This window comes from Rhipicephalus sanguineus, chromosome 7, assembly GCF_013339695.2.
Source record: "Rhipicephalus sanguineus isolate Rsan-2018 chromosome 7, BIME_Rsan_1.4, whole genome shotgun sequence".
NCBI classification, from domain to species: domain Eukaryota; kingdom Metazoa; phylum Arthropoda; class Arachnida; order Ixodida; family Ixodidae; genus Rhipicephalus; species Rhipicephalus sanguineus.
The window spans coordinates 21,886,586-21,900,273 of NC_051182.1; the positions used below are offsets into that span (position 1 = coordinate 21,886,586).

Genomic DNA, 13,688 nt, shown 5'->3' on the forward strand with positions numbered 1-13,688 from the left:
CAACAAGGCCTAGCACTCAGCGGTGTATACAGAGACGTACTGAGGCAGTCCGGCCACTTGCTCATGTATTCCTCCTGCCACGCTGCTTCCAACATACGCAGACGTCTTCGAACCATCGGTATAATATTCTTTGTAAGTGTGGTACTTTTCTTGTAGCGTGCGGAATTCCTGCAGTATATGCTTTTTATGTGTGTTAGTGAGAAATCAAGGTATTTGGAGAAGTCACTCCAGGGGGCCAATCTGGCTGGTCTTCTGGCGACGAAGAGAGCTTCATCAGGGACATTCAAGGCGCGAAATTTTTCTTCAAATCTTAGTGTTAGTGGTCTAATGGCGTTTGGCTTGCTTGTGTAGTGTAGTCGTTGGTCACAGCGTGTGATAATGTTGTGGCATTTATGGTCTGGCGAAGAACGAACTCTAAGGACATATGTAGACATCCGTTGCGTTCTTCTGTATTCCAAGGACGGTTCGTTACTTTCGGAGTACAAGCTAGGAATGGGCAAGGTCCGGTAGGCACCGGTTGCTAGGCGTGTCCCTTTGTTATGGACAGGGTATAGGCGCTTGAGGTACGAGCCTCTTGCAGAACCATAGATTATGCTACCCAGGGGCGTAGCCAGAAATTTTTTTCGGGGGGGGTTCAACCATACTTTATGTATGTTCGTGCGTGCGTTTGTATGTGTGCCTGCCTATATACGCAAGCAAAACTGAAAAATTTCGGGGGGGGGGGGGGTTTGAACCCCCCCAACCCCCCCCTTGGCTACGCCCCTGATGCTACCGTAGTCTAGTTTGCTACGTACCAAGGAACGATAGATGTGTAGGAGGCATTTACGGTCGGAGCCCCAGTGCTTCCGGGACAAGACTTTGAGGACATTAAGAGCGTTACTGGCTTTGACCTTCAGCTTATTAATGTGTGAAAGAAAGTTAAGTTTTTTATCAAATACAACACCCAGTAACTTTTGTTCCCGTTTTACTGGCAATAATGTTTCGTTTAACTGAAGGACGGGGTCTGGTTGCGAGCCTCGTTTGTGAGAGAACACCACGGCGACAGTCTTATCCTCTGAAAAGCGGAAGCCGTTTTTGTTAGCCCATTGGGTTAGCCTGTTTAGTGCGATTTGAGTCTGCCGTTCGCACGTCGCCATGTTAGGTGACCTGCATGCTATTTGGAGGTCATCAACGTAAAGTGAGTGCATAAGAATGGAGGGTAACACCTGATTCACAGAGTTCATTTTGACGACAAAGAGGGTTGTGCTTAAGACACAGCCCTGAGGCCACGGAGCAAGAATTCTTGAGGAGGCGAAACTGCGCTCGCTCGGGCGCCCTAATAAAGTCACGAAATCGGGCACAGCGCTCCCGCGCCCTCTGTCGTGAGAGTCCGCCAGCGGAGAAGGAAAAATGCGCGCGTCCCTCTCACCGCGCTCTCCGACGAAGCTCGTCGGTTCAAGGCCATTCGTCACCGATTCGCCGTTCGCGCCCGAATGGATGTGTTTTAACGCGACAGCGTTAACGAGCCCGTTTCGCAGAAATACCGGTGTCGGCGTCGGTGTCGGCGAGGCTAGCAATTGAGAAGGCGATGCGCACAGGGCCCGATTACGCTATCGCGTTCTACTCCCAAAGGCGAAGCTCAAGCGCACTCCAAGTTTTTGCGGTAAATTAACGAGAAAAATGGCGTCACATACAGGAAAATTACCAGCGTGATATATTTTGTACAACGTGAAATCTATAATTTTTGATAACGTCAACTCAATGAGTTAGGTATAATTTATTTCAACGAATGATGGGACTTATACCTATATGCCATCAATTCAGATTTAGGTTGTTGCGGCGGCCGCATTTAGATGGAGGCGAAATGCTAAAGGCCCGTGTGCTTACATTTAGGTGCACGTTACAAAACCCCAGGTGGTTGAAATGTCACATTGTCTTTTTTTTTTTTTTTGAGAACAGCAGACAAGTATCTGGGACAGCGCGCGGAAAGATTGAGGGCACGGCGTCTCGAAACAACACTGGCCGTTTCGGTTTGTCAAGGAGAACTTCGCCACCAAGTTCTCCATAATAGCGCCGCCTGTCTATGTCACTGTCCGAGAGTGCTTCTCGCAAACGTAGTCACGAGGCGTCAGCTGTCGGTCATTTCTTGGTATGGCGCGAGCCCACGCTTCCAACCTCACTGGGTCTCTAGGAACTTTGAAGGTAATTACCTTCTCCTTGCAGGACGCGTACCCACAGCTGCAGTTCGGCACGACACATTTCCGCCCCATCCTGAAGTAGCACTGGTCGAAATCTGCAAAGCACTCTCCTTTTTCGCGGCGTGAAAAGCGCGCGCAAACATCGAGGAGCCGGCGCAACGCGCGGAAGCCACTGAGAGCGCTAAAGAGAGAAAAAAAATCATGGCTGATCCCTCCGTCATAGGAATCGGTATAACACGAAAGTGAAACGTGTCTTCACAGAAGTAGTGCTTATTGTGTAGTGATATATTAGCGCTTGTACAATGTCTATTCGTGTTTGGCAGCTATAGCATCGTTTGACGTGGATGCAGGCTCAGCCATGTTGACGGCATGTCTCTATCGCGACGACTAACGCCCATGATCATGATTAAACCGTTGTGGTAGCTGACGGTGCGAACATATATTTGGACACAGCGAATCGTGAATCCCGCGTAAGGATGATATCAACAAGCTCATAATCAACACTGGTACCCGGTATGCACTTCTTCAAAGCGTCGTCAATTAAGGAGAGAAACGGCACGGTGTGCGCTTTCTACTAATGGGTAGCCGACGCCTGTGCTCATGCATACATAACACACACCGCGCTTCAGCAACACGGGAGGTAGAGGTTCGTAGCCTGAGCCGCAAACGCGTGCGTCCCGCTGGCACCGCTGGCCTCTGTCTCGCAGGCGCTGCTCTCGCTCCACCAGGGCACGACATTCGCCCGTCGAAATTGCGTCCTTTCTGCAACGCATATTGCAGCAGTTTTGTTAGTCGGTGCTCTCGCAATTGAAGCAGTCGGCGGCGGAGAAATCCCGTTGGTGCACGTGGAATCTGCACTAATCCGATGAGCCGACGCACGCTAACACGAAGCCAAAGGCAAAGAACGTAACTGCGTCAAGGGTGCCTCGGCGACGCCAGCGCGGCCGCTCTACCGACTCTACTTCTCTGGTATCGAGACGCTTTAACCATGATCTCAGATATCGCGTGCAATCTCGGAGTAAGCGCTAGTAAGTGTCGATCGTGAAGCATTACTTCTTTTCACCTCTCACAGACGGCGGCACCGCCCCGCTCCGCCCGCCGCGAAAGCGAATGTGTGAAAGATATAAGGCGCGTTCGCGCCGTGCCTAGCATCTCCTGAGATGGCTTTGTGGGTAGGGTGTCGGGCGCTTGCCGTCGCGGCTACAACGTCGTGGGTTCGATTCCCAGCGGGGTATCTTTTTCTTGGTTTTTTTCTTTCTCACCTGTTAGTGTCCATTTTATCAACGTCATATCCGTGACGGATGTACTTGGTGGACCCCGGCATAAAACACTTTCGTGTTAAAAAAAACCAGCAAATCGCCAAGGGAACTTTCCCTCCCAAGGCCACCTACGCATGCGCGCGCAGAACATGCGAGCGAGGAGCGAGGGGCGCGTGCATGCGGCGGCAGACGTCGTCTGCTCATGGGCCGCTACTAGCAGTTCGTTTCAAGCGCTGTACGGCCTATAATTCCGGCAATATCGATTAGTAACTGCAGCTAAAGTATCTGTCATATCTACCTATTGATGTTACAGACAGAAATCTTAGAAATTTTATAATGTATGAGGCGCTATCACGATTTTTATGCGTCGCGCCCATAGAAGAGCATGTAAAAGATGGCAACAGGCCGAAAGCGTCATCTGTCGTGCTTCGGCGTAACCGCATTCCGCCGTGACGCTATCGCGCCGCCCTCGCGCGCTGCCGCGGCCGAGAGATTCTCCTCCTCAAATACTTCTTTCTCCGTGCCTGAGGCACACCGTTTTCTTGAGGGAATGGACGTGAAAGTGTGCAGTCTAAACGAACTTGGAACGTTCGGTCTGATAGAAAGTCGGGCAAGCAGTTGAGCATCCTGCCGCGCATTCCTAGATCAGCCAGGTCTCGTAAGATAACACATTTCCAAGTTGTGTCATACGCCTTTTCAAGATCGAAAAATACTGCTGAGCAGTGCTGCTTGTACAAAAAAGCTTCTCGCATTATGTGTTCAAGGCGGACGAGGTGGTCGGTAGTAGAACATCCCTTCTTATAACCACACTGATGGAAATTTATTAAGTGATCGGTTTCGAGGACGTATGTTAGCCAAACGTTAATGATGCTCTCGTACGATTGGCTATACAGTTGAAACCCGCAATAACGAAATCGGCGGGGAAAGCACAAAATTTCGCTCTTGCGGGAATTTCGTTGGCGCGAGAATGCGGCAGAAAAGACATGGAATTTACAAAAAACACATTTTGTTTCCAAAAGGCAGTACGTTTGCGTTGGCGGGCCTTACCATGCAGCAATTTCATGCCTCTCGATCGGGAATCTCGTTTACCACGGCACAAAGTTAGCCCCATGCACTGGTCAGTGACGGCGGCACTGCGCTGTCACCAGTACCGTCATCAAATGCGCCTACTGGCGAACCTTCTTCCGGCTCCGCTGGATCAACGCAGAATCGTGGACAGCCAGCTGCACGGAACGCCGAATTCTTCGACAATGACCTTTTTTTTCTGCTCTTTTCCACCTCACTGATGATTGCAGCCTTATCTTCCAGCGTGATGAACTTCCGTTCTTTCATTGGATGTGGCATCTTCGCAGTTCACGTTGCACCAAGCGACCAACCAAACGCTCCACAAATGGCTCCACAGACGCGACCATGTGCGCGCAAAGCCGACAAAGCCAAGCACAGAGCCAATCCAACGAACGAAACTCCATGATGAATGTAGATTTGGCTACGTAGTCCGCGACAACGAGCACGTGTTTCGGCAAGCCAAAATCATCATGATTGTCGCCAGCTTTATGTTTTTTGTAAACAATGATGGCGGCTGCTTCTCAAAAGCGCTGTAGCGATAGTTTTGCACAATTTAAGTGGAGCATGAACGCATTTCAGCAGTTTTCGAATGTAGGTAACGTTGCGAGAGTAGATTATTTGCGCACTCGTGTTTCAAAAATTTCGTTAATGAGGGACTGCGGTATGAATATCTTTCGTAGTCGCGAGTTACGAAATGCATTGACTCCTATGGGCGTTCGCCGGTGCTTCGAAAATATTTCGTTGCGGTGAGAATTTCGTTCCCTCGGGATTTCGTTATCGCGGGTTTCGACTGTACAACTTGTGAGTGCTATGGGTCTGTAGCTGGATGGTAATGCAGTATCTTTTCCCACTTTCAGAAAGGGAATGATAAAAGCTTTTTTTCAATTCGTTCGCATTCTTCCAGACTCTCAGATAACGTTAAAGAATTGCAACAATGATAATAATAATATCTGGGGTTTTACGTCCCAAAACCACGATATGATTATGAGAGGCGCCGCAGTGGAGGGCTCCGGAATTTCGACCATCTGGTGTTCTTTAACGTGCACCTAAATCTAAGTACACGGGCCTCTGCCATTTCGCCTCCATCGAAATGCGACCGCCGCGGCCGGGATCGAACCCGCGACCTTCGGGTCAGCAGCCGAGCACCGTAACCGCTATACCACCGCGGCGGACATTGCAACAATGTTTTCACCGCTTCCTGGGACAGATGGGCGAGCATTTGGTAATGTATTCTGTCTATACCAGGTGCTGATGATGATGATGATGATATATGGTGTTTATTGGCGCAAGGGCCATTTGTTGGCCAAAGAGCGCCAGGACATGGTAAAGAATGTGGACAATGATTATGGTAAGTGGCTGTAAATGGGCCTTAAAATTCCTCGCGCAAAACGCGGGTAAAACGTATAAGAATTAAAACCATGAGAGTGATGCGAAATGTGTGTTATGAAAATGAATGGCGAGTAGTCGTAATAATAAGATTGCGGGTATATGGCATAAGCACGAATGCCTCGTCAATGCCCTTGAGTCCAAGGGATGCGAGGAAGGTGCTTTTGTTAAGTGTAGCTACCGCAGCAGCAGCCTCTGTTAGGAGGCCATGCTACGTATACCTGGGTAAATGACGTAAAAGTTATCCACATCTTTTAAAAACGAAAACAATGACTGATGTTTAAACAGCGGCTCCCGACCTATGAACATCGACGGGTGGAGTGGTACTTGTTGCCGGTAGGGCAGTGGAAAGTGTTTCCTTCTTATAGCGTCTAATTCTTTGCATTGCATCAGAATATGAAGCACGGTAAGTGGTTCACCGCACCTCTCACACACGGGTGGATCATTACGGGACAAAAGGTATGAATGTGTGCTGTGTGTGTGTCCTATCCTTAATCTGCTAAGTGTGACTTCTGTGCGGCGTGACTTCGATACTGGTGGCCAATTTCCAAGACACGGTTTTATTACATGTAATTTATTGTGTATGTCACCGTCCCATAACCGCTGCCAGTAAGCCCTGAGTGTTTTCCTCAGCAGGGGTTTCAGGTCCATTACAGGAACAGCTATGGATGAATCGCTGTTGTTTCGAAGGGCGGATGCAGCCAGTTCGTCCGCTAACACATTACCTTCAATCTCGCGGTGCCCTGGCACCCAGCACACCACCACATGCTGTTTAACTGCGTAGGTTGCGCATAGTAGTGAGTAGAGCGTGACGACGACAGGATTTTTGTGTGTTTTGAGAGTCCTCAAAGCTTTCACAACACTTAAGGAATCCGTGTATATAACTGCGTGGTGTAATTTGGATTCTTTAATGTGTTTAACAGCAGCAAGTATCGCATAGGCCTCCGCTGTGAAAATGCTCGTGTTGGGGTGGAGAACACCAGCATCTGAGAAGGATGGACCGACTGCGGCGTACGACACACCTTCGTCAGATTTTGAAGCGTCAGTAAAAAATGCAGGGTAAGGATATTTCTGTTGTAGTTCGATGAAGTACATGCGGATGTGTGTCACTGGTGCATGCTTCGTGACTTCCATAAAAGATACATCGCAGTCAATAATCTGCCACTGCCATGGTGGCAGCTGTACAGCGGGAGCCATCACGTGGTGCTCAAGGAGTGGGACTCCCACTTCCTCGGCAAGACATCGTACGCGCAGTGAGTAGGGCTCTCTCAATGCAGGACGGCTACGAAAGAGACGAGAACTAGACAGATCATTTATAACACAATATGCGGGATGTTCACTGTTAGCATTGACTTTCAAGAAATATGCGAACGAAATGTAGGCTCTCTGCAAATGAAGCGACCACTCGTTTGATTCTACGTATAGGCTTTCTACGGGGCTCGTCCTAAAAGCACCCGTAGATAGGCGAATGCCTAGATGGTGGACAGGGTCAAGCATTTTTAAAGTGGTTGGTGTCGCTGACTGATACACCATGGCCCCATAATCTAGCCGTGTGCGTATGAGGCTCTTGTATAAATTTATAAGACACTTTTTGTCACTACCCCATGTAGTGCGCGACAACACCTTTAAAACATTTATCGTTTTCATGCACTTCTCCTTAATGTATTTAATGTGTGGCACGAATGTCAGTTTGGCGTCTAATATTACCCCTAGGAATTTGTGTTCCATTTGGACAGGTAGCCGCTGACCATACAGGTTAATGTCCGGATCAGGGCGCAGACCTCTCTTTCTAGAGAACAGGACGCATGTACTTTTTCGTGGATTTATATTGAACCCGTTCTCGTCTGCCCATTTGGCCACCTTGTTCAAGCCAAGTTGAACCTGCCGCTCACACATGGGAAGATTACAGGATTTAAAACCTATCTGTACATCATCCACGTAGACGCAGTAAAACATGGTACGCGGGATACACACACGCAGGGAATTCATTTTTATCAGGAAAAGTGTACAACTGAGGACACCACCCTGCGGCACTCCTGTTTCCTGAACAAATGTTCGTGATAAAACATTTCCCACTCGGACACGGAAAGTGCGATCGGACAAGTAGTTTTCTATTATAGTCAGCATTCTGCCTCGCACACCTAGATGTGAGAGATCTCTGAGTATTCCAAAGCGCCAAGTCGTATCGTAGGCCTTCTCCATGTCGAGGAATACTGAGAGAAAAAACTGCTTATGAGCAAATGCTTCACGAATTTCAGCCTCAATGCGTATTAAGTGGTCGGTTGTGGATCGACCTTCTCGGAAACCACACTGGTACGGGTCAAGTAATTTGTATGTTTCGAGGAAATGTATTAACCGGCAGTTTATCATTTTTTCGAAGACTTTACACAGGCAACTTGTCAGCGCGATGGGTCTGTAACTAGTCACCGAGGATGGATCCTTTCCCTCTTTCAGAATAGGTATCACAATAGCTTCTTTCCAGGAGGTAGGGATCTCGCCGGAAAACCATATAGTATTGTAGAGGGAAAGGAGTGTTTTTTGTGTTTCGTGGGAGAAGTGTTTTAACATATCGTATACAATACGATCAGAGCCTGGGGCAGACTTGTTGCAAAGGTTCAGTGCTGCCTGTAGCTCCGCTGGGCGGAACGGTGCATTGTAAGCCTCATTTTATGTAGATTTTCTTTCCAGCCTCTCTCGTTCCAACCTTGTTTTGTATCTTTGGAAGGTTTCAGAGTAATGTGTAGAACTCGATATGAATTCGAAGTGTGCTCCCAGGGAGTCAGCTTGGTCTTCCATGCTTTCCCCCTGGGTGTCCACTAAGGGTACCGAATAAGCTTGTAGACCTCGTACTTTCTTTACGCCATTCCATACCTTGGCCTCATCTCTATAGGAGTTTATGCCCGATATGAACTTCTGCCAGCTCTCCCGTCTAGCCTGCCGGCGCGTTCTGCGGCCTTGCGATTTCATCTGTTTAAAATTGATAAGATTTTCTAGAAACTGTGGGAGAATCGCGCAAAAGCCCCCACGCTTTATTCTGTTGCCTCCGGGCCTTGCGGCACTCGTCGTTCCACCAGGGAACACGACGCTTGCTTGTTCCCTCAGTTATTTCTGGTATACATTTAAGAGCAGCGTTAATTATAAAAGCGGTAAAATACTCAACAGCAGCGTCAATACTAAAAGAAGAAATGTCCGTCCACGAGATCTTAGTAAGTTTGTGGAAGTCCTCCCAATTGGCTCTGTCAAGCTTCCACCGAGGAGCCTGGGGTGGAGCTTCATTTTGCTTGTGTGTTTTGAGAATTATTGGGAAGTGGTCACTCCCATAGGGGTTTTTAACCACTTCCCAGTTAAAATCAAGTAAAATGGATGGGGAGGTGATGCTTAGATCGATGGCTGAATAGGTTTTGCTCGCGAGGCTAAAAAACGTGGACTCTTTCTTATTGAGTAAACATGCGCCTGTGGAGTACAAGAAATTCTCAATGAGGCGGCCTCGCGCATCGGTGCGGGAGTCGCCCCACAGGCTGCTGTGGGCATTAAAGTCTCCAAGGAGGAGGTAAGGCTCGGGCAACTCATCTATAAATGATTGGAATTCATGTTTGTGTAGCTGGTAGTGTGGGGGTATATATACAGAGCAGATAGTAATGAGTTTATTAGCGAGTATAGCTCGAACGGCTACTGCCTCCAGTGCCGTTCGAAGTGGAAAGTGCTGGCATGCTACGTTTCGGTCTATTATGATTGCTACGCCGCCAGATGATGCGACACCATCCTGGCGGTCTTTCCGAAAAACAACATACTGACGTAGGAAATTTGTGTGTTTCGGATTTAAGTGTGTCTCCTGTACACACAGCACCTTTGGACACAATTTGCTAAGGAGTACTTGTACATCGTCGAGGTTGTGTAAGAGCCCTCTGACGTTCCATTGTAATATTGTGTCCATGTTGGTAGTGTACGTGTGCTGTGTGTCGCAAAGAAAGAGTCAATTATTTTACAGAGCCTTTGTCAGGCCCTGTGATAGGGGTTTTGTCTTTTTTGGAGCGGTCGAGCGATGCTCGCCGCTCCTTCGGCGCTGCCTGCGCCGGTGGACCAGTAATGTCCATCGCCTCTGGAGGGGCGACAGACAGTCGCTCTACCGAGCGGTGTTTGCTTAGTGTAGGCTTCGCCACGGTTGACGAAGCCTTGGCCCCCACCAAGCCGGAGGTCGATGGGACCCCCTTGGCCTCTTCGTTGCCCCGGCTGCTGCCAGAGCCTGCCGAGGCCACTGGTGTGGACTGATTGGGAGTGGGCAGGGCAGCACTGGCTGCTCCCACCGTAGGGGCAAGTGGCGTTAGCCTGGGCACGCTACGCGTGGTCCGGGCTACCGCCAGGGGCCGTTGTGGTGCTGCCCCTCGTTGCACCACTTCGGCGAAGGATGTTCTCTGTGGAAATAATAATGAGACCCTCTGTCTTGCTTCGCGGAATGTTATGTTTTCTTTTACCTTTACAGTGATTATTTCTTTTTCCCTCTTCCAGGCCGGGCAAGCTCTGGAATATGCGGGGTGACTGCCATCGCAATTTGCACAGTGGATCTCATCATTTCTGCAATCGTCTGTACTGTGGCCGGTGGTGCCACACTTAGCGCAAGTAAGCTGTCCTCGGCAGCTCTGAGAACCATGACCAAATCTCTGGCACTTAAAGCAACGTCTCGGGTTCGGGATATACGGTCGGACATTAAGTTTCACATAGCCAGTTTCAAGATTCTCGGGTAGTGTGGTGGAACTGAAAGCGAGTATTAAATGCTTCGTTGCAATTTCTGTGTTGTTGCGTCTGATTAGGATGCGCTGCACGTTCGTTACACCTTGGTCCTTCCATCCATCAAGGAGTTCTTCTTCATTCAATGCCATCAAGTCTTCGTCGGATACTACGCCCTTCACTGTATTCATGGTACGGTGTGGACTCACCGAGACGGGAATGTTGCCAAACGCTACAAGGTGTGAAAGTTTGTCGTATTGTTCCAGGTCCTTTAGCTCAAGGAGCAAATCCCCACTTGCCATCTTTGTAGCCTTATAACCTGTTCCGATGGTCTCTTTCAGGCACTTAGCCACAAGGAAAGGTGAAATTGCTCTTGCTTTCATAGCAGATTGTTCACAGTGGAGGACATGGTATTTCGGGAACGTTTCTTTGTTTTTAGGCAAAAAGAGAGAGGCTACGTCGGTGCGTACCCTTTTCGGGGCACGATCGGTTAGAGAAAGGTTCGGAGGTCCCATGAGAAGCGAGTTGTTCGGCAACGGCGCCTACCACCCACCACGGAGCCCAACAAGGGGACGTGGCAGAACATGTGAAAAGTCTGCACTGCGCCAGCAGTACGCCGCTACTATAACCAAATATGGTTTATCCTAGGTAGGATAGCCACACAAGGTTAACCCTTGCCGCCAGGAAGAGGAGGAAGTAAACAGAAAAGAGAAGTAGACAGGAACGATTTAATGCGGGAGGGAAAGACGAAGATGAGGGGAGAGAGAGAGAGGAAAAGGCGACTGCCGATTTCCCCTGGGTGGGTCAGCCCAGGGGTGCCGTCTACGTGAAGCCGGGGCCAAAGGGGTGTGTTGCCTCTGCCGGGGGGCCTTAAAGGTCCAATCACCCGGCGTCGGCTCAACCCCCAGGATCCCCTTTTCCCCGGACACGGCAAAGCCACGCACGGCTAGGCGTGGGAGGGGGTCGAAACCCCCCCGTTAGCTCGGGTCCGTGGTGTCGCTACACACCAAACGCCTGCTTGCGCAGACGCCCCTGCGGGGTATACCAGGTGCTGTTTTCTTGCCTTGAGAAAGTACATTGTTAGTTTCCTGAAGAATTAAGGGAGCGTTGTATGGTTTGTGCCTGAAACCTGTTTTAGGAAGGCCGTCGAATAGTTGGCTGAGCTCGAAATAGTGCAAAAGTGCAACGCTAGTAGGTAGGTCGGCCTCTTCATCTAAGGTTGTCTGGATGGTAGGAGTTGAGAGAATGGGGATGGTATATGAACTATAGTTGCCGTTAAAGGGACACTAAAGAGCAAAACGATTTTTCTCGCATTAGTAAAATAGTCTTCCACGATACCAGAAACACCACGCTTGCTGCGAGAAGACTCTTAATAAGCGAGAAAACACGCAAAAAGAAAATACAGGTGGCGACGCCAACTTGTAATTCCCGCACCATTTGACGTGACGTCATATTTTTGACGGCGCCTGCTTGGGCCTACGTTGTCCTCTGAGGGGGCCAGAGACTACATTAACGAGTTTGTGGAAATTTCGTCGAGCCAGTTGCGCCAAAATACGTTAATTGCTCTTTGAAACCTTTTACGTCACCATTTACAAAGTTCGGCGCGAAATTTAAAAATGAAACTTTGATCTTCGTTTTCTCCTCTAATACCAAACCTATGGTGGTGAAATAAACTATACAAGAGTTCTCCGAGCATACTTTATCAATCTAAACCAATTCATTGTTTCTCTTTAATGTCCCTTTAAACTTGTGCACCTGATCTTACATTCCTTTAGATGTGATAGAGCTGTTAATTGATGAGACATACTTTTTCCAGGAGAGCTTTTCGGCCTGCCTGCGGATAAATTTTGCCTTTGCCCTTGCCTGTTTAAACGATAGGGGAGTTGTCTTGTGTAGGGTATCTACGAAAAATTCCCCAGGCCTTGTTTTGAATTTTCTTAGCCTGTGTGCACTGCCTTGTCCACCAGTGTTTAAGTCTCATTTAGAATGCCGGAGGATTGCGGGATGGTTTGCTCGGCTGCTGCGAGTATGCAGGTAGTGAATGTCTCATTCATTTCATTTATGCTTAAACCGTCAAGTACCTCTTTTTCTAGGGCGGCTTTTTCAGTGAACAGTGCCCAGTCTGCCAGATGTAATTTCCAACGAGGTGGCCTAGATGGAGTAGTAGGAAGGCTTCGTGTTAGTTTTATAATAGCGGGCATGTGGTCACTGCCGTAAACGTTATCTATTACACTACATTTGTTGAGGCGTTTGTTGGACGGTAGTCGGCGACGATATGCAATGGCGACAGTCAAGGCACAAAAACGGACTCAGAGCGCGAGCGCGAAAGCCAAAGGGGACGACCCACTAGAAGGCAATAGAGAGCGCAACCCATTACTCATTAGTGAGTAATAGCTAAGCGGCTCAGCGGACCAGCGGTCCCAGCGGAAGAGCGGAGAGATCAGCGGAGCGCGAGAAGAAAGGAAGAGTAATAGCTAAGCGGCCTAGCGTCGCCCCGCTCGTTGAACGTAGAACGCACCTCGCGTTCCGCTGTGGAGTCAGTTGAGCGTAGCGTGAAGGTGCGTCCACTAGGTTTCGCCGTCGTTTTGCAGCCAAGCTGACCCACTGATCTCCACTAGGAGGAGCTGGATGGCGCATCGAGCACGCGGGCGTGAAGCCACCGGAAGCCGCCGTTTTTGTCCCGGAAGAGTGCTTTTATCCTCTTTTTTTAAAGAAATACCTGCCTGTAGCGCAGTAAACTGTACGAATCGACCGGAAAAGTTGTCAGAGAAGACATTTCACGCGTAAGTGCCTCAAAGTTGCATTACTTTTTGCGCATTTTGTACGTTGCAGCACTCCGCCGTATTCGGACGGTGTCGGCACGGCGTCTGTCATCATTGTATAGCGTTCGTCGGCGTCTAAAGCGAGGCGTAATCGCAGATTTTGAAAAAATAAAAAAGAAAAATGATCATAACAACAGCTGCCACCCGAGAATATTTGAATTGTGCGACTGAGACGCACAGAAGACGCCAGCTTCCGGGACAAACAGGGGACCTTCCGGTGGCTTCACAAGCGCCCGCCTCGCAGAGCGGGGATG

At 49.1% G+C, this 13,688-nt stretch overlaps 1 protein-coding gene across 1 annotated transcript in view; it reads right to left on the minus strand.

The window, feature by feature from the left end:
• The window catches only part of LOC125759086 (neurofilament heavy polypeptide-like), a 46,499-nt gene extending 35,585 nt beyond the window's left edge, over positions 1-10,914 (minus strand). Inside the window, exons 1-2 of the mRNA XM_049417342.1 lie at positions 10,822-10,914; positions 9,938-10,299 (exon numbers count right to left, since the gene is read on the minus strand). Of these exons, the coding sequence (XP_049273299.1) occupies positions 9,938-10,299; positions 10,822-10,914 (455 nt within the window). The remainder of the gene's footprint in view (positions 1-9,937; positions 10,300-10,821) is intronic.
• Between the last annotated feature and the right edge of the window lie 2,774 nt (positions 10,915-13,688).